Raw genomic sequence first — 27,859 nt, 5'->3', positions numbered from 1 at the left:
GGGGAGGGAATGAGATACGAATGCTGTGGAGCATCTTATGTAGAAATGTGGGAGTAGATAAATGTTTATGGACAATACATCTATATAAAATAAAGAAGGAATCTTTTTCTGAGGAAAAGAAATCCCCTTGTTTGTTATCACGTGTTTGTTGAGAATGGTGTACAGAGAGTGAGTCAATGGGAGAAGTGGAGAAAGGTGACCAAGGGCCCGTTGCAGAAAGAGTTGTAATCAAACGCAACTCTAAAAATCATGCGCAACTTGAATTTTCAACCAATCAACAGCGCACATTTTGGACTTGGGATTGATTTTTTTGACTTGCGGTTAAACGCAACTCTTTCTGCAATGGACCCCAGGAGGAGAGAGAGATGGAGAGGCGGCACAGGAATGTGACATATGACACTATGATATTAAATATATTTTCAGATATACTGCAGTTTCACAAAATGAATTCCATGTACATATGTGTACTTCAAGAAAAAAAATGTACAATGAGTTTTGGTATTTCAAAATACAGAGTTTATTGATCAATTGCATGTTCATGATGTGCCTTGTTCAATGATAAATCCATTACTTTGAATACAATTCATATAAATCATACACAATATATAAGCATAAGCATCTAGATACATGTATCACATTGAGACACTAGGTATACCCATACATTAACACATACATAATGTTTACATGCACACGTCAAATTAAAAAATATGTATTGATTACAATATATCAAGGTGATTTTAACATCATGATCTCGGCAGTTAGAAATAGATACGATACTCCGATTGTAATGAATATCATTCCTTGTGTTTTTTGCAAAGGTTTCAAAGAAACTTCTGCTTTTTTTCTTTCTTTTTTACATGTAGGGGTGGACTACAGATCCAGGATTTCGTATAAAAAGGTGGCACAGAATTTTCCACAAGAAAAGGAACAAACAAATTTCAACACCACTTAAACAGGAAGTTACTTTTTAGAAAAGGGCGAATCAATTCTGGCCTAAACCTTATACTTTAGCTTTTAGTAACATTGCTTGATTTGCTGTTATCTATTAAAGGAAAATAGCTTTTGATCCAAGCAAGATTTTGAATATATTCTTAAACTATTATAAAATAATTCATTTTGAAGATGAACTGTTTTTTATGAACCGACGCGGAAGTGAAGTACAGATATGCAATATAAATCAAATGTCTAAAGAGTCGTCACAACTGGAAAGGGTTCCTTACAAAATATTAATGTCTGAAATGTCTAACACTATATAATGAACATTGTTTTGGTTACAAAGATGACATGCATGTACATTTGATTTTGCACTCGAACCATGTTAATATTTAACAAGGTGGATATGTGCGCAATATAAATACCTATATTATTATTATTATTATTTTATCTTTTACAGTGACTTTATTCTTGGGCTGGTAAATATACTGGATAATTGAAAGAAATGGAAAGTTTTTGCATAAGAAAGATAGAAAATTACTCTACATGATTTTCTTGGATTAAATATTCTTTACTGTACCTACACTTCAGTGAATATGAAATTCATATTGCATGAAATCCACAACAAAAAGTACTTTTGAATAAAAAGAAAAATAAACCAGGCGTAACACTAACTATAAATTTCATTAAAATCAGATGTAAATTAAGAAAGTATATTTTTAGCTTTCGCATTTAAAACAAGTACAGCGTACAATGTATGCACAATATTGAGTAATGTGTATCAGGATGATATCTTTATCATCAAACATACACATTCAAATGTGGCCGTAGATATTTCATACAATATAGGCTACTAGTAAACAAAATAATATGTGGCTCTCTGATTTCACATTTAAGAGTAACAGAAAATATACTTAGATTACTTTCTATCTGATATTGATTATTAATGATAATAATAATAATACATGATTTGTATAGTGCACATATCCACCTTGCTAGGTGCTCAAGGCACTCCAACATGTATGTGATGATGACCATTTACATGTATGGTCATTACTTATAAATAGCTAAAAAAAATGCTGAACCACAAACCTTAAAAATTACAAATCCATCATTTTTTATATGGCATGATTTGGAAAAGATGATAGATTACTACAACTTTGATCACAGAGTTTGTTCAAAACGTATACATGCAGATGAAATATAATTAAACAATGAAACATATTTTGTTCAAAGAAAATGCATGCAAAAATACCTCTTAATGCACGGTTAGAATAGTCTTACACGATTTATGGTGTTTATGATAAAAATAGCACAGTAACAATTCATTGTAATAGTCTCCCTTAAGTTACAAGGAAAGCTAGGGTTTAACTTATAAAAGGCAGTGAACAATATTGATTCAGATTATAATAACTATTTGTGCAATCCGTCATCAAATCATACAGTTTACTCTGCAAAAAATTAATTTCTTGGGACCATGAAATATGTTTGTATTCATATAAATCTGATTTTTAGAAGTAAATCACACATGTTTGCAACTTGGCATAATCTGGGAGCTTTCCATGGATTTTGCTATCAGCCAATCAGATGCAAGGATTTCAGTAGCTTGTAAAAACTGTCAGTGAAAAAATAACTGACTAAACTTTTGCACGAAACACAGGCCCGTCTTACAAAGAGTTGCAATTGATCCGATCAATCGCAAATTTGGAAAGCAAGCAAAGTCAACATATAAATTGCTTGTTTGTTCAAAAAATTCCAGTTGATTTATAAATTGATTGATTTCTTGAAAATTTGGTGTGTTCTCCTTTGTTTAAAAATAAAATTATAATACTGTTGAATTTCCATAGAGTTAAGATTGATTGGATGAATTGTAAATCTTGATAAGACTGGTCTGGAAAGTTCATATGACTTGGGTGATTACATGCAGGCTGATGCTTCGTGTGTATAGAAAATCTTATTCGAACTGATGGTCCATCTGGCCTTGATGCTTATCATAGCTGCGTTCTGCAAATTAGTTCATTTCTTATCTGCCCAGTTGAACATTTGATTCACACAGTTTCCAATCAAATTATTAATAAGTTCAGAACATTCAAAATTATCTTCAGTATCTAGAAAAACATGCATTCTCATTGGCTAGCTTCCGTTTGACGAACAGGATTTCTCCTTATTTTGGGGTCGACGTACGACGCTCTTGATGTGGTCTCAAATGAATTATATCGCTCCTTTACCATCGGTGGGTCTAATTCTGGCTGAGAGGCGGGGAAGGCTCTAGGTTCTCGAGCTGTATGAAAAGAAAATATCAGTGAAGGAAAATAAAAGGTGAAATTCCCAAGAAATGAAGAAAAGAAAATTAAAGTATGTCTACAGCATTGGCAAAGTGGACGTCAGGGTGATTTATGAAAAACAATGAGTATATTCTCCAATCTTAAGTGACTGATGATTTTCTTTATCTGTTGATTCAATTCTAAATTTTCCAGGTCATAAAGAACTATCACCAATTGCATTATCATTAATTTTCTTTAACTTTCTGCATGCTGAATTAATTCTGAACAATTTTTTTTATATTCTTTAATTCAAGATCTGCATATTATACCATTGATACATATTATTATATAGATGTTGTCCAAAAACTATATTGCCTATTATTAGCTTATCTAACTTGAAGAGAAAACTAATCATATAACAATGTTGAATTTAATAGTAGGAATGTGTAATATTGCAACATCACTTCAGCGTGCAAAGGGATATTTCTCATTGTAACCAGCATCAGTGTCAGATGACTGATGAAAATTGAAATGACAAATATTGAAATAATCAAAATTAAATCCTCTAGCTTTCTCTGGTAATGTAATTGGCTAGCATGTTGTGCTGTGGGAACTACAGTATATAGGAATCAGAATATGATAAAGATGCCATTATTTTATGCAAAATATGAGTGTTCTTACCTGGTAAATGGAGGATATTTTTGGGGACTGGTTTTGGGTCACTGACGTAAGATGCCTTCTGGGTTGTATCAAAATAATGGTCATACTGCAAAGAGAAACAATTTTAAAATATAAATGGGTATAAATCTTACACAAATTGCATTAATTAAAGAAAAAAAAACAGGTGAGCAATAACCAAACCCATATCTGAACAATTACATGAAATGATAAGCATTCCAAATCAATGGCAGTTGTTAGATGTTGGTGGTAACAAAGAATCACAAATATAATCGAACTGAATCTAGAAATGAAAAATGATTTTAATGTCTCGATTAATTTGTACTTATCATTTTATAGAGTTTCTACTGTGCTTTTCTATGAAAGAGACTTCTTAGCATTCTTTTTTAAGCTATATTTTTCTAGTAAGAATAAACTACTTGCCAGGCAATCAGGCCGATTTAGATAAATTCAGCCCTATTTATTTTAAGTTTAATAGGCTTTGTCTTTGACTTTGTCTGACTTGAGTTTCACTTTAACTTATTACTAGGGCCCCAGGCTTAGCTATTAGAATTCAGTTTCAGCAATTCAGGTGGAAAATAATGTACATGTATTCTCACCTGTGATGGCAAGCTCTTTGGTACTCGTATTCTCTTGATATCAAATCTCTCTTCATTCCAGTTTCCTATCAGTGTATCAGGAGTATAACAATCCTCTTTGTTGGTTGTCCTCCATCCATACTGCTGGAACTTCTCCAGATCGGTGGTGTGGGTCCATACCTCCCCGAGACCCGAGGCGCGGACCATCGAGCGAAAAGCCACTTCGTCTTCGGAAGCCATGTCTCAATAATTTGTAAATTTACACTGGAAAATGAGATGATATTGAGACGGCTAACGAACAACGTCACTATCGCTTTATTCAGGATTTAGTGTAACAAAAATACTAGACTAAGTTTTGTTATTGAGGTTTCCTTTATTGCAAACAAGGCGAGATGTAAACTGATGCTTGGTCGCTCGACAAAGTTGTTTACCTTCGCGATCTTCACACAAATATACACGTGTGTATACGGGAATGGCACTTCCGGGTTCAGTTGTTATGGCTACGTACAGCTGACGCCTTGTTTGCCCAAAAGATGGCGCTAGAGCAGAAACGACACGGAAGGCCGCTGTGCACTGATGATCACAAGAAACTTGAAAAAATATTTTTGGGGGCACCCATAGGCGGCGGAAGCGGGGGTGGGGGACGATCCCCCCTAAATTTTTTGTTGATAACCTTTTTTTGTCATTTTTCCCCTTTTTTTCTTTGCTTGTCCAAAAAATTTAGTGGTCACCCGTAAAAACTTTTCTCTTCCGCTGCCAATGGGGGCACCTATTTTTTTTCAGGACTTACATGCATGGGCTGAAATCCCAGGGAGACAAGGGGACGTAACCCCTACTAAAAATAGTAGGGGGACACAATATCAAATGTCCCCATATTATTTTGGGTATTTTTTGATGGAAAGAAAATTAATACGTCATTCAAATTCGAAATAAAACTTACATTTTGGACAAGATGACCTTACTTTTTGTGTGATAACCGTTTTTTTTTTGCTTGTCAAATTTTCCAACCCCTGGTCCCCCTACCTTTGGGGAGAGATTTCCGCCTTTGCTTACATATATGTACTTAGTTATACTACAGGCCCTATTGATTAAACATTTATTTCTTTGTCATAAAGAAAATGAAATCGATTTTTAATTTCATCATTCCGGACAGTTCGCATTGTTGAGACCCACTCCACTGCCCCCCTTTTTTTTGGATGGGGGAATTCTCCTTCCCTATCTCTTTCAAAGTAGTGCTTATAGTATGTATCATTTTATAAATATATTTATATATATATATATTGCATTTATTTTTTTAATCCACATGATCTACTGAGCCATGAGGCTGAAAATATTTACAAATATCAAATAGGGCTAGAACGAAATGAAATTATAATATAGAACAAAAGATATTGAATTAAAAATGGCATATATTCAGGGGTCTGGGAACGAGCTTTAAAGAGGGGGTGTCGGTTAAAAAAATAAAAGCCCTAGCTCCCCCTACAAAAAACTAGGGTATTTGTTGCAAAATAAAGGCGATTTGGGGCAAATTCCTACTTTTTGGCATACCAACATGATTTACCGCGTATGCTTTATATAACAAATTCGACACCACCCAAAATTTGTATTTATTGTCATTATTATCTTTTTTTTTGGGGGGGAGGGGGTATTAAAGAACCCCAGATCCCCCGTTTCCCAGAGCAACGTATTTCTTTCTCCTAAGTTCTGTCAATACTGGAGATCAATATAAAAAGTTGCATGGTCCTTGCACTGCAAAAATGACGTTAAGTTTAACACCAGCCTGCTTTCTGTCCACACCAGAGAGGTGTTGAAACAACACCGGTTTGACGTAAGGCTAACACCAATTTGGCATTAATATAAGCAATACCAATTAGTGTTTAATCAATATCGGTTCCATGGTGTTATTTTAACACCTATCTGTTCTGGACCGATACCAGGCTGGTGTTTACTTAACACCGGCGTTTTTGCAGTGTGTGAGTTTCAAATCTCCTGCAGGTCGAGGGAAAAATTTCAAGTATACATGCTAAAATACTTGTTGGCTAATAGCCCAAAGTCCAATTAGAACGGTCAATGTTTAGCGGCGAACCATTGGAAAATGCGCCCATGGGGGCGGGGGTGCAGTAATCTTTTAATGTCTGGGCCTAGACTTTGAACGGACTATACGTCATTTAATATTCAAGATCTGTTTAAGAACGTTATATAAGCAGAAGTAAATCCATAACTATACTGGTGCACAATACCGGGAAAATGTTGAAAACACAAGACATTCACTCTAAGAAAAATCAGTTACTATCGGGGTTTTCCCTATTGACAAGGGGATTTCATGAAATATTATACTGTAAGAATGCTCGTCTGTAAAATTGTATTTGATTTGTATTACTTTATATTTCTTTGTATTATGTTTTGAATGGAAATGGAATAAAGGGTTGAGTGAATGGAAATTAGGTCTTCTAATTCATATCATTAACGCCCCACCCTCTCTTTTCTCCCCATCCTGTCATCTCTCCTCCTCCCCCCCTTCTCTGCCTGTTTACCAGTTTCCCCTCCTCCCCCTTCTCTCTCTCTCTCCCCCTTTCTATCTACCCCGTCCCCCATTTATCAACATATCTACACCCCTTCCCACACTCTCGCAACCTCCAACTTATATATAATAAGTTTATTCCGGGTTCGTTATTCCGAAAGTTCATTATATTCGGCATGGACTATTGAGCGTATAGGCACACACTCCGAACTCATTCTCGTTAGAAATCGAAGAATTCATCGGCTCTTCAAGGTAATATGAAGCAGTGGAGTAATGAGGGTGTAATGCAATTTTGAGGGGCCGCGATATGGTGTATCGGGAAAATTTTATAAAATTTGCTAGCGATTGAAGCAATCGAGCAAGCAAAATTGTCGAAAATGTTATTACAAAAACAAATTATGTTTTCAATTGTAGTATAATATTCAGAAAAATATCAAATTTCACCCTTCTCTCTTTCCTTCTTTTATTGGTCGTGAAAAATTGGGGGGGGGGGGGGGCGCCACCCCCCCCATCTGTACGCCACGGATATGAAGCCAGTGCAGATTTATCATTAATCAAGATCATCACCATAATTTCATGACATCATTTTGCTAGAGAAGGTGCAGCCCTAGACAAACAGTGGTAGGTTAACGTAAGAGGGGGAAGGTATAGGCCTCTGGGGAGGAGGAGAATTGAGGAGAAGGGAGCAGGAGATGGAGGGGGAAGATACCTCCGGAGGGGAGGAGGAGGCGAAGGCGGGAGAGAGGATGAAAATAAGATTATGTTAATAATCTACCTTTACAAACATAATGAGGCAATGCTATTACAATATTTACGCGCTTTATTAAGCAAGACATGTTTATATGTATAAAGATTATCACCACCATCAATTATAGGGCCTTATACAAGTCCAAAGCAGAAAATATGTTATTTTTTGTACCAGCTAAAATTATAAAAGCCATGAATTATGGTTTTTAAATTGATAAACAATGTAAAAATGAAAAAAAAAAGAGAGAGAAAGAACATTGGGACCAGTTTCAGAATGAGTTGCGATAAACATGATAAAACGAAATTCATAAAGTCAAATGCAACCCGATTTGTTTTCAACCAATGAAAACTAATGAGCGAAGTAGGGACTTGTGCCTTTTTTATGCAACTCTTTCTTCAAGGAGATATGGGAAGAAAAGAGAAACCGTTTCACAACAATAACAAGACAAGAACTGGTCCAAGCCTCTCCCATTTTTATCCCCGAACCCCCGTTGATTCCTTTTTACTCATTTTGTCAACAAAATACGTTATCAGATCGAGGCTTGAGATCTGGGGTATTTACCAATCCTTCCAGAAAATAAATAGACATATTGCGGACACTAAGTCTACATCTCAAGTTGGTCAATACTTATTGTAGACATATAGCATGTAGCATAGCAGTGATTAAGATACGTTCAGTCAGGCGGTGATATAGAAGAATTGACGAATTTATTGGGAATCTATAAACTACGTCATATCTTTCTATTATTCGTATTTCCTGTAGGTTCCTCCATTGCGCATCACCTGTGCTGAAGGGGCTATTGTTTTTAATCGATATATGGATTGGTTTACAAGTCAGCTGTGATAAATGTCCTCCGGAAAGCGAAATGGGAGAACAGTCATTCTAACACATTGGAGGAATATGGATAATCTGAGTTGATATCTCAATAGACGAGAGACAGAAGTAGGCATATATATACACCGATACAGGTGAGAAGTATATCAAGAAGTAATATAGTTATAGTCTTTTGCCTTAGTATGCATGGTTGTGTATTGAGATGTTCGACAGTTCCACTCTTATTCAAAGTATTGTCTGCATTGACAATTGTTTGTCTCAGAACATAATGCATTGTATGCTGAACGCCGGCTTTCACTCTGAAAGATGCACTCAACCATATACGGTGTAAGTCTATACTTATGTATTTTAAAATCTTTCCTTAGCTCCACATTTGCCTCTTGTATATACTCATGACATGTTCATCATATTCACTAAATGTTAGTTGTCTCTCAATAAGCATGTTTAGAAAAAAAATAAATTCAAATGAGAATCGTAAACAAATATCACACAAAATACAAATAAACTTTATGTGTATGTATAAAAAGGTGTCTATGCAGATGCCTGTAATCTAGATGATTATGATAAATGCAATTTATCTTTGCCATATTTCGGACTCGGTAAATTCTATTAATGACAGCAGTTTAGATCATTACAAAGCTCTTATATTTCTTTCTTTCCTTTATGTATGCACAGGGAGATCTCTCAACCCCAAGTGGACTTTGTTTTGTGCACGATCAGTTAACGCTGGTGGACCATTCGTGTGTTTTACACGTATTAAAGGACTAAAATGGAGCCGAATTTACCAACATACGTACCCCCATCCCCTCCTTGGAGAACATTACCCCCTCCAACAAAAGGTGAACATATATGATTTCTTTCATCTGAAATTTCTTATATTCTTATTGGCTTCTACTGAATATAAATGTTTCTGATTGAGGTTGATGAAGCGATAATCATAACAATTAACAAACATGTAACATACCTTGTTGTGGGCGTGAAGTTTAACCTACAAAACTTGCTTGCCCCTCTGCTCCTTCCAATTTCTTAAAAATTGGTATGAAAATATTGCAATACGTGTTGAAACTTCATATTCGTATAGATTATTGTTATTGCGTGAGTGAGCGAAACGATCAATCTGAACAAAATTAAAAAATAGTGGGTAAAGTTCTCATTCTTATCCGTTTTAATAGACTACTGACATGACTGACCCGTAAAATATGTAAGTATAGTTAGTCAAAAATTTGCCATTTAGGTTTAAAACGTATTTTTTTTTTGTAATCAAACTTTCTAGAGCGACACCCCTGCCTCGAAAAGATAGCTGCCTAAGATATTCAGGGTCAGTTATGTCAAACAGGGGGCAACTTGGAGGGGCACTTTAATATTTATTATGCACCGTAAAAATGTTCAATTTTTACCAAATTGATTAAAAAAAATGTTACCAAACTTTTTACAACAGAACATAGCTTCAACAATGTGACTCGAACCGTCATCCTCCTCTCTTTGGCAGATTATAGGCTAGCTAAGTACCAACTTGGCTCCATTGTTCACACTTCTTTCTTTTTAAATTAAAATATATTTAATATATTCACCGCCCCTGTCCCATATTTTAGATCCATGTTCAAGCTGCCCTCGTCTGCTGCCTGGATGGGCTTTAGCTCTTCTCATTATTCTCCTTCTGGTTGTGGCTATCTCAGTAGGATTGAATATCATGTTCGTTCTCAGGCGGCGTCGTTTACAGAGAGATCTAGCCATTCAAGGTACGGATTTTTTTTGATTGAGAAGAGAAAGAAGTATAGGTTTATTGTGACGTTACTTTGCTGAAGACGGTAATTGTGTTCATGGTGGTGAAGAGCGACGGTGATCGAAATGAAGATGATCGTAAGGATGGCCGATGGTAATCGTGATTGTGATGATAATGATGATGACGGTGATGATGATGATGATGATGACGGGGATGAAGGTGATGATGATGATGGTGATGATGATGATGTTGATGAGGGTTATGGTGATGATAATGATGATGATGATGATGGTGATGACGGTGATGATGATGATGCTGATGATTGTTATGGTGATGATGTTGATGACGATGATGATGATGACGATGATGATAACGATGATGGTGATAATGAAATTAAATAACTAAAGAAGAGAAGACATAATTTATTATAAAAAGGGAAAGGAAAGTGGTCGAATAAGGGCGATGCTAATGTAAGAGATGGCGACAATGATGATGACGAAGATGGTGGTGATGATGATGGTGATGATGACGAAGATGGTGGTGATGATGGTTGTGATGATGATGAAGATGGTGATGATGATGGTTGTGATGATGATGAAGATGGTGGTTATGATGTTGGTGATGATGATGAAGATGGTGATGATGATGATGATGCTGCTGCTGATGATGATAATCATAATGATGATGTTGCTGATGATTGGTGATGATTACAACGATAATCATAATGAAATTTAAGAAGAAGAGGAGGAAGAAGCGGTAGATGAATAAGAAGATTCATAGAAGAAGAACTCTTTTATTGTGTATCCAGATATGTTTATACTTTCAAACTGCGTTTTCTGTATTGAATATTTTTATCATGTCCCTAATGTATTTATCTTGCTTTGTGCATTTCTTTCCTAATTTTAGCCCACATGGATTTGCAAAAGTCATCGTTTATGCGGTAAGTTACTTAACATGCCAGAAAATCTCATGTTATTTATTAGGAGGAGACCCCTCCCCTAAAAAAAAATCCATGTTGTTCTTTAAATCTATATATTTATGATGAACATACTGAAATTGATACATGTTTTATAAACAACAACAACAACAACAAAAAGATGCGAAGCTATGTTTGTACTCAGTCACATTATTTAGAATACATTTGGAGCCGGTGCTACGAAACTTCGCATCTATTAACCAAACCAGCCCTGGTATTATGCGTATGAGTGACCAGTAATTTGGAACATGGTTTGTACCGAATCAATCTTTTTTTAAATCACTGAAGTTCTCAGATTTCTGATCCTCTCAGTATCATTTTATTATGGTCACTTGGCTCTTTTTTTTCTCTCCAGTAAAACCAATGGTAACGGAGTTTCACAACCCAACGGGGCAGATAAACAACCTATGCTTCGAACGAGAAGTAAGCGAATCTCACTTTTTCAGTTTATCTTCATTTATTTTAGGTTCATGTTGAAACAGTTGAGAATAATTTATAGAATGTCTGCAGTATCAAGAATACTTTGAGGCTGCTCTAATCAGAGAAGCATTTCATCAACGTTTTTGTCCGACAACTTGTAAGATCTGACAACTTTTCGTTAATTTTGATTGGATAATAAGTAACGTTTCTATGGCAACTGTCAGATAAAGTATAGTTTGTCGGATTAAACATCCGACATGTCCTTTCATGAAACGTTTCCAAGGAAATTAGTATATTTTATAATAACACTCCCAATTCAATTCTTTTATTTTCAATTCTTTTATTTCATTTCCATTCAAAACATAAAACAAAGTAATATAAAACAATACAAATCAAATACAATTTTACAGAAGGGCATTCTTACTTCGTAAAAAAAAACAGTATAATATAGAGCATAAATGGATATGGAAATTCTCTCACAATTACACCAAACATCTTCCAATCAATATTACTTCGCAACATAATAATCTAATTTTCTTTTGACACTTTGCGTCCCTTACCTTTTTTCGTTTCAGCCATTGCACTGAAAAAAAGCAGGATAGAAATTCCGCGGGAAAACATTGGTATCAGCGTGAGTCTGCGATCGATCGGGGATGGTCAGTTTGGTCACGTGTGGAAGGGAGAGACACGTGGTCTGACGGTCAATGATGGTCACGTGATTCCAGTAGCTGCAAGAGAATTACCAGGTAAAAAAAATTAATCCCTTTCATTTCCCAAAAAACTATATGAAGCAAATACTAAAACAGACCTAAATAAAGTATTATGGACAGATTTCTGTTTCCTCGTTCTTATTTAAATTGCCATGTACATCCATTCAAGATTAAACACATTATTTTATATACATAAAAGTAAAATTTAATGGAACGACTTTACCTTCCGCGAAATAGATTAGAATGCCATTTACACCTCCTTTTCTAAAACAACATGTAAAGTATATAATGGAATTATGTTCTCTTCTTTGTCTTAGATTCGCTGACCAGAGATGACGTCCTTGATCATCTTACGTCAATATGGAGATTAAAAACTCATGAAAATGTTGTCCAAGTTTACGGATGCTGCTTGGAAACAGGTTTGTGAAAATTGTTAACAGCACCGTTTTATATAAACTCGTTGTTGAGTGAAGCTCAAATATTTAAGAGCATGATTGGAATTACCTTTGGAGCAATGCTCAAACAAAAGTTTTGTGCAATGAACAAATTTTATATATTTTTCTCGAATGTCTAGCTAAGTTGAGATGCATCTGCAGTGTTTCTGAGAAAACAGATGATAATACCAGGTCATAACATACAGGGAGTTGCAATTCAAATATATATCAAGCAATTTATATCATAATTATTCATTAAAAATAGTTTTGTCTTAAGGCACCGTCTCTTTGTAAGTGTAAAAGAGCGGATTGATTGGTCAAATAATGACGCATGCGTGGGTGTTCATTTTTAAACTTTGTTTGGAAAGACACAAGCCTCCTAGATGAAGGCGTTGTTGACTTTTAATAGTTTAGGTTGATTTGATCAATCACCCCCATTTTTTTAAGACGAGGAGATATTTACGTAAATACAAAGATAAAAAACAATCATCACATCTTACAGATATGGACTTGGGATAAAGGCACAGGACACCGAAATAAATTGCTTTACAACAGAGATTGATAAATAAACAGATTAGGTTTCGCATAGGTATAAACAAAAAGGTTTAAATTTGGACAGAAGTGTTAAGTTTCTAGTATTAATTGAACATATTGAACGTTGCCGATTAAATATTTATTTCATTTGATATTTCTTTCAAACTGTCAAAGAAATTCGAAATTCGTATATAGTAAACTGGGATGTACCATAGATCATTTTCATTTCTGTTATTCATATTCTGATTTGTTCCTACTTACTTTGTAAATTTGTTTGAAATGAAGAAGAATAAATTCAATCAATCAATCAATCAATCAATCAATCATGCTTCTTATTTTTGTTTTTATAGTTCAGTCAGTCAAATGTATTGCAATGTCACACTATTAATGATTAATTTGTCAAAATATGTGTATTGACCCAGAACCTTCCTATATCCTAACTGAGTACGTCCCGAATGGGTCCCTCTTTACCTATCTACGCACCAATGGGGGAATAACGAGAACATCAATCTACGCTAACATAGAAGAAACATTGGAAGATGATCATCAGATAACACTCAAACAACAATATATGTTTGCATTCGATGTGGCTAATGGTATGGAATATCTTGCTAGCAAACAGGTAAAGAAAACAAAATGACGATGACGGTGATGATGACAATGATAATGATGATGAGGAGGAGGAGGGGGGGGGGGGGGGGGAGGAAGAGAATGGTTGTGATGGTGGTGATGCTGATTATGGCAATGATGATGAAATTAGTAGAGAGTTTTTGCATTCGATGTGGCCAATGATATAGAATATCTTGCTAGCAAATAGGAAAGGTAAACAAAATGATGATGATGATGATGATGAAGAGGAGGAGGGAAGGATGTTGATGATTGCAATAATGATAACGTTGAAGATACAGAAGAATGAAGATGATGATATTGATGATGACGATGTGATTGCGGTGGTGATGGGTCGAGATGTCAAAGATGATGAAGATGATGATGATTGTGGTAGTGGTGGTGATGATTGATGGGAAAATCATGGGATGGTGATGATATTCCCTTTAACAGTGTGAAATCTAGAAGAAGAGGGAAAGGGGTAAGGGGAACTGGAGGAAAGTAAGATCTTGTGGTAATATTTTATTTGAAAAAGAAAGAGAGAAGATACATTTTCTTTTACAATTTGATGTCATTACCCTTAGACATCTCAAAAGAGAGATAAAGGAATTATGGTAGAAAAGTTAAGACGAGGGATGTGATTCTAATTGAAAAAAAAACTAAATCACAGAGGAGACGATGGAGAAGAAAAGTAAATCAGAACTTTAGTTTCTAGAAGCATGCACAAAGATAATAATAAAATAACAATATGGGCTCAGAAAAATAAGTTGAAATGCATTCAACATGAAGATTAATGCTCTTATTCTCTACCTTATTTTTTCTTCAAAATTTGTCAGGTTATCCATGGAAATCTTTGTGCTCACAATATCTTATTATCTCAAGATAAACGCTGTAAAGTAGCTGACTTTGGATTGACAGCTTTATCCGACTTGGTAAGTATATTTTTAAGACTTGACTTACCTTGCGCAGGGGCGTTTCACAGTTCGAATCGTACCGAGGAAATGTTCTATGGTATCGTACAATGTGCAGGGGAGCACCCCGTTAAATATGTATATATTTTTTATAAATGAGTTTTAATCCTCAGCAAATGGTTGTTTTTATTCTGTCTTATGTTCTATAAGACAACCGGAATGTTGGAAAATAATTTTTACTGTTTTATATAAGTTTTCCTATTTGGACAATCTCTAAAAGAAAAAGAAAAAAGTCATTGGCCAACCCACACATTATTATTATTTCTTTTTTAAATCTCCAATAAATGTTTTATTACATTCATGGACGGCATCTCAGGATGTTTGGGGGCTAGTCCCCCTGACCCAAAATTTCACAAAATATCCGCGCATGATTTCATTTTTGGGCCAATGTGACTAAAGATAGAATCTATTACAAATAGGTATTTTAAGAGAGACATTTAAACGGTATTGATCTGTTTAACTCACCCATTAAAAAATAAACTTCATAACTTTATACTGTTTGTATATTTTAAGTTTCATTTGCAATTGTCATTTTAATTATATACGTCCACTTTACTTTGTTTTGTTGAAAGGAAAAAAAATGAATTTGATTGAACTGAACTTGTATTTCATTTTTTTTAGGCCAAAGTGACTAAAGATAGTATCTATGAAAGATGGATGTCTTTAGAAAGATTATCAAACGGTCTTTGCTCAACCAACGATGACGTATGGGCGTATGGAGTATTGGTGTGGGAAATTATGACGTATGGTAATTACCATTATCTTTTTTGATTATCATTATCCTTATTATTGTCATCATCATTATCATCATCATCATCATCTTCATCATTGTTATGATTATGATTACTATTATTAGTAGTAGTAGTAGGAGTAGTAGTAGTAGCAGTAGTAGTAGTAGTAGTAGTAGTAGTATGATTATTAGAAATATTAGTAGTATAGTAGTATTATCAGTATAATCATGATTATTATTATTATTATATTACTATTATCATTCTTATTACATATATCCTTGTTTCCATTACCGTCATAAATATTATAGCTATTTTCACAATACTTATCATTGGAGTCCTTTATAATTTCTATGAAAATCTGTTATTACCTCAACAAAAATATCAATATTATCATGATCATCAGTAATAATTTTGAAAGTAATTAATTGCTGTTGACTCTGACATACAGGAAGACGCCCATACTCAGAGCTTGGAAAAGAAAATCTAGGAGAAATGTTGGCCAGTGGATACAGGTTACGTGTACCAGAGCGATGTGATGAAATGACGTAAGTATTTATGATCATTATTGTTATTACCATTATTAATACTATTATTACAATAACTATCATTATGAATACTGTTTATCATGTTATTATTATTATTGATAATAATAATATGATGATGATGATTACTATTACCCTGCAAAAACTCTGGTGTTGATTGAACACTATAGTCCGGAATCTACGTCTCTATGACCACACCAGAGAAGTGTTAAAAACAACCAGTATCGTTTTGGTTTAACACCAGATTGGTGTTTATAAAACACCTATTAGTATTAAAACAACATCGGTTTTATTCCAAACTGGTGTTGTGTCAATACCTTTCTCGTGGGGTCATAATTCCGGGCTGGTGTTAAATCAACACCGGAGTTTTGCAGTGTATCATTATTATCATTATAAGATGGAGGTCTTCCACATTTCAAAATGTATTAAGTAGATATTTATCTCTTTCTATATTTTTTCTGCTATATGTTTCAATAATAAAAAAAAAAGAAATTTAGCAGGAAATTTATTGATATCCTAATGGTGTCAAATTCTATTTATAACATTGACGAGAATGTGCCTTTTAATTACCGTTTCAATTTATTTCTTTGTTGTCAACTTTAAATTTTCAGATCTGGTCTGATGAAGAGTTGTTGGAAGGAGAAAGAGAGTGAAAGATTGACATTTGAACAGATCAAAACCCAATTAGGCGATAAAGTAGAGGAAGAAGCGGTAAGATATGTGTTACCCTTTTCCTTCCTCAAAAAAAATGTTAACAGAAATATCAGTAATCAAAATAACAAACACACCTGTATATTACCCTTTCCTCCCTCAAAATGTTAGCAGTAATGTTATTAATCAAAATAACAAGCACATCTGTATATTTAACTGTTAAGATCAGAGCATTTTCTAAATGTAGAAAAATTATATTAACATTTTTTTTTCATATTATCATTTTTAAAGTTTGCTCACGTACCAAAGCAAAGTAAAATATTAAGAATAAAATAAATACTATATGGACAATGTTGTTAATACCAACGTGTGGCCCATTTAAATTAAACAAGTTAAAGAATTTTTTAAAACAACCATAACTAATTTCGTTTTAACTACTTCATTTTCATTATGTTGACAGGTAATTTGTATCATCACTAAATAGTATCAATACAGAATGTCAGTTGGAAGAAAATATATGTTTACTTGAATTTACTTGAATATAATCACTTTCCAGGTTTCAGGATCACATATCTACAATAAAATCATTTTAAGAACTTCATGAAATATTACATATCTTTTTTCAATCATAAACACTATTTCAGGACTACTTTGCACTTGGAAATAACATGGATAGCTACTACGCATGCGTGGACGTGATCGAGAGATGATGATGGCCCCGACAATATTTTTTTTCCTGATAGAGACAGATGAATAGAATGTTAACCGCTTGACTACTGGAGCAGGGTGTACTTTTAGGGGTTAGAAATTTAGTAGTCGGTGGGTTAACACATCGAGTCGTATATTCTTGTACATTAACCTGAGACTAAAATCTTCGTCCAAATATCTATTCCTACTTCTACATCAATGCCAAAGAAAATATACCAAAGAATCTAATTTTATTGCAATGAAGTTAATACCTTATTGATAATTTTTTCTCCTCGTTTTATTGGAGATTATGGTATTTGGACATTATTTCGGTCACTGTAGGATTAAAGTGATCTCCACTTGATGAGTAAATTGACAACAAGCAGTCCATAAAGTTCGGTTTGAAGTATTCTAGATGCTAATTCCAATCAATGTTTTGCGAACAATTGTCAACAATTATTTCATGTACAATGTAGTAAAAATATATACTGTAAAATACCCTATATAATATATTCATATTTATTTCATAGCTCTTTTTAATGCTTGCAGAATTGTTCATTTGTATATTAATGTCAACCATTTTCATGTGTTTGAATTGATGTAATATAAGTCAAGGGAGTGGGGCTAATATACGCCTACACTTCATTGTGAGCCAGAAATGCATGCCGGAGTAATTAACTCATTACTCACAAAAGATTTTGAAATATAAGTCTTTATTTTGTTTAACTGTATATTATATGCAAAGAAATTCAATTGTAATGCATTGAAAAAAGGCTTATCACATAGTTTTTTAATATTTTTATGAATTTTTAAATGTATTGCAAAGGAAAACACATATAACATGTATAATGGATCAGAGAGCAATCATATAGTACTAAATCGTAAATTCGAATATTTGGTTTTGTATTTAGTTAGTGGAGTACGTTATAGGACATGAGTATTTACATAATCATTCCCCTCCCCCAAATTATATTACCAGTAAAATACCACATAGACATTACGGCAAAATTATGAATAATGTTAAAATATCCATTCATAAAAGGAAAATAATAATATATTTTTGATGATGTTATGTTTCTTACTTCTGTTCATACTGAACTATAATGCAATTGTGTTGAACTCAAATTTTAGGGCTTTAATACGATTTTTCAAATAAACACAAACATACATTTTGACGGCGAATCAGACTTAATACAATGGGATTAAGGTGGTGTATTATTTGAGTGACCTCAATTTATTGTAGAATTGTAAAATTATTCTTTTTCGGACATTATTATTTCATGTGCTTATTTTTCCTGGAAAATTTGTTACAAAATTATTATACTGTACTTGGAATCTCATTTGCAAGCAATATTCTTCAAAGGCTCTTTCGTTACCAGGTCATAGTTTTCCATTTGTTTATTTCAAATAATAATAATAATAAATTATATCAGTTATATCAGTTATGAATAACACCTTGGGTTGTTATTTGATGTATCTCTCTGTATTGTCGTGTAGTTTGTAATTTCTTATCGAAATTGATAACTGTTATCCCCCAAACTGGATTAATAGCAAAATAATACTAATCCTTTGTCAGAGAGTATACCGTCTATAATTATCAGGTGACGATTCCTTCCTGTTGCACACCGCCTTGCTTATGAAATAAATGGAGGAGTAAAGAGTGTGTATGTGGGATCCGTCAGCAAGTTACGGGACTTGACTTATAGAACAGGAACCGCGGAACGGTTTTGAAAGTGGGGGAGGGGGCTGACCATTGAAAAAATCACACTCAGATGTTATTTTTTTTGTTTTATATACGGTTTGGGAAACCAATGTGGGAGGGGGGGGGGGGCGGAATTCCACCAAGCCTACCCCCTTCCCTGTTTCCGCGACCCCTGATAAGTAAAGTCTATATTACCTACAACGAATCGATTTCGATTAAAAAAAAAACCCATTAAAAATCATATTTAGGCACTTAACAGGTTTAATTTAATAGGTTATGCATTCAATAGCCTTTGCATGCTTACACAAAATCAACATCGTGCCAATTTTTGTTCGCAAAAATGAGAGATCCAATGATAACGCGAAGTCACAATTTGATTTATCATGACAGACAAATATTATGTTCATAATAACAGTAACTTTGTATTTCTTCTAAAGATTGAATCAAATCACACTCAATAATAATGCCTTTAGCCTTAAGAATAAATAATTTTACCTGTATCAACAATAACGTACCTACGAAATGAATTACCAGCGCCCCTGCATAACTGTAACATATTGTCATGATTGTTATGACTCTTCTCCATGTGCTGTCGAGCGTCAGGCAAGAAATCATATAAGGTCTTTGGTATGCCATGGCTAAGGATTGAACCAATTAACTCTTGTTCAAGAGGAGGACGCTAAACCACTGAGCCACTATTTCTTATGATTTTACACAGATTGCATCGAGTATGAGTATTTGTCAATAAGTGGTACGACACAATGAAAAATTGTGTAGCTCCCAATTTGTAATACTTTTTCACACTAAATTTACCTACCGGCCTCACTTAATCATTCCACTCCCCCCCGAGGGGGGGGGGCACTTCCATTCAGGCGCGGATCCATGGGGGGGGGCCGAGGGGGCCTTGGCCCCCCCCTTCGGCTAAAAAAAGAGAGAGGGAAAGAAGAGAAAAAGAGGGGAAGAGGGGAAAGAAAAGAAAAAAGAAGAAAGGAAGAAGGGAAGAAAAAAGAGAGGAAAAGGGGGAAAAGAGAGGAAAAGGGGGGAAAAGAAAAAGGGAAAAGAGAGAGGGGAGAGGAGGAAAAGAAGAGGGAAAAAAGAGAGAGAAAAGGGGGGAAAAAGGAGAAAAGGAAGAGGGGGAAGGAAGGGAAGGAAAAGAGAGAGGAAAAGGGAAAGAAAGAGAAGGAAAAAGAGAGGAAGAAAAGGAGAAAAAAAGAGAAAGAGGGGAAGAGGGGAAAGGAAGAGAAGAAAAAGAGAAAAGAAAAGGAGGAAGAGAAGAAAGAAAGGGGAGGGAGAGAGAGGAAAGAAGAGAAGAAAAAAAGAGAGGGGAAAGAAAGAAGAGGAGAAAAGAGGGGAAAGAAAGAGAAAAAAGAGGAAAAGGGGGAAGGAAGAGAAGAAAAAGGAGTGGGAGGGAGAAGAAAAAAGAGGAAGAGGGGGGAGAGAGGAAGAGGGGAAAAGGAGAAAAAAGGAAAGAGAGGAAGAGGGGGAAGAAAGAAGAGGAAAAAAGAGAGAGAAGGGGGAGAAAAGGGGAAAGGAAGAGGGGAAAGAAAAGGAAAAAAGGGGGAAAGAAGAGGGGAAAGAAAGAGAAAAAAAGGAAGAGGGGGAAGGAAGAGAAGAAAAGGGAGGGAGGGGAAAAAAAGAGGAAGAGGGGGGAAAAGAGAGAGGAAGAGGGGAAAAGGAGAAGAAAGAGGAAGATGGAAGAAAGAGAAGAAAAAAAGAGAGAGAAAGGGGGAAAGAAGAGAAGAAAGGGGAGAGGAAGAGGAGAAGGACGAGAAGAAAAAAGAGGAAGAGGAGGAAAGAAAATGATGTTCGAACCAAAAGGGCGCTGAAATGATGTTCGAAGGAATGTCAAAATGCTGTTCAAACTGGGGGCAGAATTGATGTTTGAAGGGGGGGGGGGGGGCGAATTGATGGTCGACGTAGGGTCGCCAAATTGATGTTGGAACTAGGGGGCGCCAAATTGATACTCGAGCGAGGGGGGCGAAATGGTATTCGAACTAGGGGGGCCAAATTGATACTCGAGCTAGGGCGCCGAAATGATGTTCGAACTGGGAGGGGGCCGAATCGATGTTCGAGCTCTGGGGGGGGGGGGCCGAATCGATGTTCAAACTAGGGGGTGCAAAATTGATACTCGAGCTAGGGGGAATGATATTCGAACTAGGGAAGGCAAATTGAGTTCGAAGGGATGCCAAAATGATGTTCGAACTGGGGGCCGAATTTATGTTCGAACGGGGGGGGGGGCCGAATTGGTGATCGACCTACATGTAGGGGCGCCGAATTGATGATCGACCTACATGTAGGGGCGCCAAATTGATGTTGGACCTACATGTAGGGCGCCGAATTGATATTCGATCTTGGAGGGCGCCGAAATGATGTTCGAAGGGATGTTAAAATTATGTTCGAACTAGGGGGGCGCAAAATTGATACTCGAGCTAGGGGGGGGGGGGGCGATTCGAACTAGGGAAGGCAAATTGAGTTCGAAGGGATGCCAAAATGATGTTCCAACTGGGGGCCGAATTTATGTTCGAACGGGGGGGCGAATTGATGATCGACCTACATGTAGGGGCGCCAAATTAATGTTGGACCTACATGTAGGGGCGCCGAATTGATATTCGAACTAGGAGGGCGCCGAAATGATACTCGAACAAGGGAGGGAGGCCGAATCGAGGTTCGAGGTAGGGGGCGCCAAATTGATACTCAAACTAGGGGGCGCCGAATTGATGTTCAAACTAGGGGGGGGGGCGCAAAATTGATACTCGAACTAGGGGGGCGAAATGATATTCTAACTAGGGAAGGCAAATTGAGTTCGAAGGTATGCCAAAATGATGTTCGAACTGGGGGCCGAATTGATGTTCGAACAGGGGGGGGGGGGGGGGCAAAATGATGATTGACCTACATGTAGGGGCGCCGAACTGATATTCGAACTAGGAGGGCGCCGAAATAATGTTCGAAGTGGGGGCACCAAATTGATACTCGAACTTGGGAGGGGGGCCGAATCGATATTCGCGGTAGGGGGCGCCAAATTGATACTCAAACTAGGGGGCGCCGAATTGATGTTCAAACTAGGGGGCGCCAAATTGATACTCGAGCTAGGGGGGGGGCGAAATTATATTGGAACTAGGGAAGGCAAATCGAGTTCGAAGGGATGCCAAAATGATGTTCGAACTGGGGCCGATCGATGTTCGAACGGGGGGGGGCCAAATTGATGATCGACCTACATGTAGGGGCGCGAAACTGATATTCGAACTGCCGCCTTGTTGTTGGCTCATTGTCCCATATATTGAAAGTTTGAAATGCCTTGGCCTTGAGGTTTTTAGGCCTTGGGTTTCCATGCCTTGGCCTTGGCCTTGGGGATTGAAGCCTTGGTCTTGGGTATTAAAGCCTTGGCCTTGGAGGTTTCAGCCTTGACTACAACACTGATGGATATATTGATAGATATTATTTACAGAAATTTTGAAGTTTACTTGCACACACTAAGAAAAAAAGGTTCAGAAAATTTAACCCCGAAAGGTTGATGCAAAATCAGCACCCTATGGGTTCAAAATTGACCCCTGATTTGGGGTTCAAAAATTGAATCCTGCGGTTGGGGTTCATTTTTGCACCATGTGGGTTCAAAATTGCATCCCTAGGGGTTCAATTTGAAATTTAGGGGTGCAGTGTTCAGGCCATAATATCATCAGATTCCGCGCCCTCATTATGCATTATACTAAGATATCAATTTAATAATTAAATTGTCACTTTTGTTTGATCTCGCGCTTAGCAAGATGAATAGGAAGATATATAGTCATCATATTCATATGATAACATGTCCTAAGGATGTCAAGGTCCTATGTCTCAAAATTAAAGTAATAATGAAACATATCAGCTCTTTATCAAATGCGATTTATATCCACCTTACAAGTTTCCTACAAAGTGTTTGAAATATCAGATCGGAATATCAAATATTTTAAGCTCGCGTTTCGCGCTCGCTTTTATTTTCATGATAAAAGATTGTTTAGAATGCCTAGATTCTAGGTCTTAATCTGAAACACGCCCGGGCATTTTCATTCAGTTATCCAGTTTCAGATCACAATATAAAAAAAAATCTGCTCGCCCTTTGTGCTCGTATTATTAATGTAAGAAGATCCCCTTTCTCATCCCTTTCATGATTTACAAAACATGAATAGAGTATCCCGTACAAGGTTGAAATCTCGGTTTTGTTTACGCTCGCGTTTCGCGCTCGCATAAATTGATTGTGAAATATGTAAAGTCTTCATGGCTAAATGCAAGCAGCACTTTAAAGGCACTTTTCGATCAGTTCAAAACGTATACAAACATTTTCTAATCGCGCTTTGCGCTTGCATTATTAATGTAGGAAGATCCCCTCTTGCTCATCTTTTTCATGATTTAGGAAACATGAATAGTGTCCCGTTCTAGGTCTCAATCTAGAATTTTTCTGCTCGCATCAATTGTTAAGTTATAAAGCTATCTTGATCATGATTACAAAACTGATTAAAGTTATCCATTCTTTATTTACATGTAGAAATGCCAAAATTTTCAGTTCGCGCTTCGCGCTCGCATTATTTGATTGATGAATGAAATATCTAATGTCTTGAAATGAATAGTGTCCCGTTTTAGGTCTAAAACTAAAATTTTCCGCACGCACTTCGCGCTCGCATCAATTGTTTGGTTATATAGCTATCTTGTTCATGATTACAAAAACTGATTAAAGTTTTCCATTCTTTATGTAGAAATGTCAAAAATTTTCAGCTCGCGCTTCGCGCTCGCATTATTTGATTGATGAAATATCTAATGTCTTGAAATGAATAGTGTCCCGTTCTAGGTCTAAAACTAAAATTTTCCGCTCGCATCAATTGTTTATTTATATAGCTATCTTGTTCATGATTAAAAAAACTGATTAAAGTTTTCCATTCTTTATGTAGAAATGTCAAAAATTTTCAGCTCGCGCTTCGCGCTCGCATTTTTTTATCGATGAAATATCTAATGTCTTCATGGCTAAATGCAAGCAGTCCCTAAAAGGCACTTTTCGATCAGTTCTAAACGTATACAAACATTTTCTGCTCGTGCTTTGCGCTCGCATTATTAATGTAGGAAGATCCCTCTTACTCATCTTTTTCATGATTTAGGAAACATGAATAGTGTCCCGTTCTAGGTCTAAATCTAGAATAGTTCCGCTCGCATCAATTGTTTAGTTATATAGCTATCTTGTTCATGATTACAAAAACTGATTAAAGTTATTCATTCTTTATGTAGAAATGTCAAAATTTTCAGCTCGCTCTTCGCGCTCGCATTATTTGATTGATGAAATATGTAATGTCTTCATGGCTAAATGCAAGCAGTCCTTAAAAGGCACTTTTCGATCAGTTCCAAACGTATACAAACATTTTCTGCTCGTGCTTTGCGCTCGCATTATTAATGTAGGAAGATCCCCTCTTACTCATTTTTTTTCATGATTTAGGAAACATGAATAGAGTGTCCCGTTCTAGGTCTAAATCTAGAATTTGACTTGATTTATTATTTTCTTCTGCATCCATAACATTCGTATAATACATTTTTCACAACATAATAAACATAATATGTTAGCATTTTTGGCATCAATCATAAATAGAGTACTGAAAAAATAATTCTAGACAAAAATGATAAACTATATGATATTCACAATTTGCAGAAGGATTGTCATCATAAGCAAATTGCTTGAAAAAACGACAATCCCAAACTTATACTAATTGAATTAATACATTTATAAAGCAGAATTGGCATTTATTTTTAAATACGAAACATGAATTCATGCAATATTATAGCATAAAAATGAAGATGATAAAGCTGAGGGTGACGGTGATATGATGATGATGATGAAGGCCATGGAGATGATGGTAGTCATGATGAAGATATTGGTAATAACTAAATCGAAGGAGGAATAAATTCACGATAAAAAGGATACGACACAAAAATTTTACTTCAAATATTCTAAAAATAACATAGATTTAACGTTTGTCTTAAATGAATGAAGAGACGAAGTTTGTTTTACAGACTCTGCTGGTAGAGAGTTCCACAAATCTGGATCATGGTGTCATATGGATCTCTGCGCAATAAGCAGTTTGGGGTTGATTAAATGGAATTTTGAAGAGTTACAGGCAGAGTATGAATGAATAGATGTATTCAGGTAATAAAAATTGTGGAATGAAAGTAGGTGGGAGCATGTTATAACGTACTTAAACATAAGTAGTAAACTTTGAAGTGTATTTATGTCAAATACTGTTAGAGTCTTTAGTTTATAGAATAATGGATTTGTGTGTGATAAATATTGGGAATCAGTACAGATTCGAATTTTTTTTTTTTCTGTAATTAAGTATATTGTATCAAAGTTTTCCATTCTTTATGTAGAAATGTCAAAAAATTTTAGCTCGCGCTTCGCGCTCACATTATTTGATTGATGAAATATCTAATGTCTTCATGGCTAAATGCAAGCAGTCCTTAAAAGGAACTTTTTGATCAGTTCAAAACGTATACAAACATTTTCTGCTCGCGCTTTGCGCTCGCATTATTAATGTAGGAAGATCCCCTGTTACTCATCTTTTTCATGATTTAGGAAACATGAATAGAGTGTCCCGTTTTAGGTCTAATTCTAATTTTTTCCGCTTGCACTTCGCGCTCGCATCAATTGTTTAGTTATACTGTATAGCTATCGTGTTCATGATTACAAAATAATTTAAAATTTTCCATTCTTTATGGAGAAAATGTCAAAATTTTTAAGATCGCGCTTCGCGCTCGCATTATTTGATTGTTGAAATATATAACGTCTTCATAGCTAACTGTATGCAATCTTTAACAGGACTGGTAGGCCTTTAACCTTTCGATCGGTTCAAAACGTGTATCAAAAATTTCTACTAGCGCTTTGCGTTCGCAGTAATTATTGCTTTTTTTTCAGAATTTACAATTTTTAGGAAAAAATACAAAATTTAAAAAAAAAATTTTCAAACTTTGCGCAGGCATTATAAAATAAGGATTATGATATTATACATTTATGTTGATTTTTTAAAACATTTATATTGACTTAAAAAAGAACTTAAAGAACCCTTCAAATAAACAAACGAAAAAAAAAACATCTTCGAGCGGCCGATCGGGGAAATTATGGCTAAACAAAAATTCTGGGCCCTTTATTGGCGAAGGCTGGATCTGCCCCTGATTCATGTGCCTATGAAATAAGATAATTTAACATGCATTTAACGCACTTATGATTGCCTGGGGGAGGGAGGGGCCGCCATTTTTCCGAAAAGTACACAGGGGCGCCAAAATCAGGTCGAATTTGGGCCCCCCTCCCTACGAAATCCTGGATCCGCGCCTGCTTCCATTAACGGGTGGATACCATGCACGACCATCGAAATGCACCCTAAACACGTATTTCCCATATTCTGAAAATGCACCCTTAAGTATTGGCGTGTGAAACCCTACCCTTAACACGTATTGGAAACAAAACGATACTCTTGGCAAGTATTCCCTGAAATGAACCCCCGAACAAGTACAGCGATATTTTCTTGTTATGTCACGGGTCTGTAGGTCGTCGGTTTTACCTTCACACACCATTTGGTTTAGTATACGGCCCCAAATTACCTCGCGCAATTCGGATTCTAAACACGTAGTGTTGGGACAAAAAGAACATCCTTTATAAAACATTTTGATTTTGTTTTATCATCTCCGCAAATTTGACCCCAAACACGTAGCTTTCCTAGCGAAACAAATACTTTTTTTTCATTATTTTTGGGTTTTTGACACCCTTATCACGTTACGTACGTAACGTGCCCTATCTTGAAAAAGACATCCTTTTAACGTGTTTTTTTGGTCGCGCATGGTTTCCACTCGCGATCGTAAATGTAAGTGCCCCCCCCCCGGGTTCCACCACCAGCCTTAGTTAATTCAGATCTGTTCTGTATTTTGGGCTGAGGAATCACATACCAATTAATACTTGAATTATTGAATAATGAATCATTCGCTGAATTTGCAATGTACATATTCTATTTCAAGATAAAATATCCTACTGCATATGTGGTCTTCCTCCTACCGGTACTAATAATTTATGTCACTCTGTCTATATGTGTGTATGCAATTGTGAAAGGAATTTCCTAAACAGACAATGTAGAACGAATAGACTAATAGAAATATACACGTGCGCATCGTTTCGTACAAAGTCCAGCCCTGCATAATAACAAGTATTTTTGTAGCAGTATAGGCCTATTCATCAACACAGCTTAATTTGATATTTATCAAAATCTGGGCAGACGGCTCGCTTGCTTTATCAAATAAATATTTTCCCCTGCACGGAGTGCGTTTGACACAAGGCAGGTCATTTGTGAGGTCGTATGACATCGCGAATGGACGCGATGGGGATTCCCCGCTGAAAAGCGAAACAAATTGTCCATGTTTGCGCGCCACATAATATAGAAATGGGACAGGCTATCGAGGTTTTGATATGAAGCGCTCTGCACATAATCCTTCAATTCTCCGGTTTTACATCGCATTTGCACATTCGGAATTATATTGGATCATCTGAGATTGAAATTACACCAAAATTACTCGTCAATATGGTCACGATGATGTTTAAGTGGACTCTGATTGTGGGTG

The 27,859-nt window shown here is 35.8% G+C and overlaps 2 protein-coding genes across 2 annotated transcripts; one reads left to right on the top strand and one right to left on the bottom strand.

Annotated features, from left to right (window-relative positions):
• Positions 1-498: 498 nt before the first annotated feature.
• On the bottom strand, positions 499-4,900 carry LOC121420423 (UPF0686 protein C11orf1 homolog). The gene is made up of 3 exons (XM_041615049.1): positions 4,475-4,900; positions 3,879-3,963; positions 499-3,214 (listed from the first exon to the last, which is right to left on the bottom strand). The coding sequence occupies exons 1-3, from the start codon at positions 4,691-4,693 to the stop codon at positions 3,060-3,062; spliced, it is 459 nt and encodes a 152-aa protein (XP_041470983.1). The 5' UTR covers positions 4,694-4,900; the 3' UTR covers positions 499-3,059.
• A 3,395-nt stretch (positions 4,901-8,295) lies between these two features.
• LOC121420422 (tyrosine kinase receptor Cad96Ca-like) lies at positions 8,296-18,975 on the top strand. Its single transcript, XM_041615048.1, has 13 exons — positions 8,296-8,690; positions 9,232-9,395; positions 10,149-10,295; positions 11,186-11,219; positions 11,611-11,678; positions 12,251-12,421; positions 12,703-12,804; positions 13,776-13,975; positions 14,796-14,891; positions 15,552-15,678; positions 16,110-16,206; positions 16,815-16,914; positions 17,499-18,975. Exons 2-13 carry the CDS (start codon positions 9,326-9,328, stop codon positions 17,562-17,564), a joined length of 1,278 nt encoding a protein of 425 aa, XP_041470982.1. The 5' UTR covers positions 8,296-8,690; positions 9,232-9,325; the 3' UTR covers positions 17,565-18,975.
• Positions 18,976-27,859: the final 8,884 nt, after the last annotated feature.

This window comes from Lytechinus variegatus, chromosome 8, assembly GCF_018143015.1.
Source record: "Lytechinus variegatus isolate NC3 chromosome 8, Lvar_3.0, whole genome shotgun sequence".
Lineage (NCBI taxonomy): Eukaryota > Metazoa > Echinodermata > Echinoidea > Temnopleuroida > Toxopneustidae > Lytechinus > Lytechinus variegatus.
Note: the sequence above shows the minus strand (reverse complement) of the source record. Positions and strands in the feature narration are given on the sequence as shown.

Excerpts from the sequence above, each read along its gene's own strand:
- LOC121420423 (XM_041615049.1), bottom strand. The coding sequence starts at position 4,693 with ATGGCTTCCGAAGACGAAGTGGCTTTTCGCTCGATGGTCCGCGCCTCG. Across the intron at positions 3,964-4,474 it reads CAAAGAGCTTGCCATCACAG|TATGACCATTATTTTGATAC; the intron begins GTGAGAATACAT and ends TTCTCTTTGCAG. Across the intron at positions 3,215-3,878 it reads AAATATCCTCCATTTACCAG|CTCGAGAACCTAGAGCCTTC; the intron begins GTAAGAACACTC and ends CTTTTCATACAG.
- LOC121420422 (XM_041615048.1), top strand. The coding sequence starts at position 9,326 with ATGGAGCCGAATTTACCAACATACGTACCCCCATCCCCTCCTTGGAGA. Across the intron at positions 9,396-10,148 it reads ATTACCCCCTCCAACAAAAG|ATCCATGTTCAAGCTGCCCT; the intron begins GTGAACATATAT and ends CCCATATTTTAG. Across the intron at positions 16,915-17,498 it reads ATAAAGTAGAGGAAGAAGCG|GACTACTTTGCACTTGGAAA; the intron begins GTAAGATATGTG and ends ACACTATTTCAG.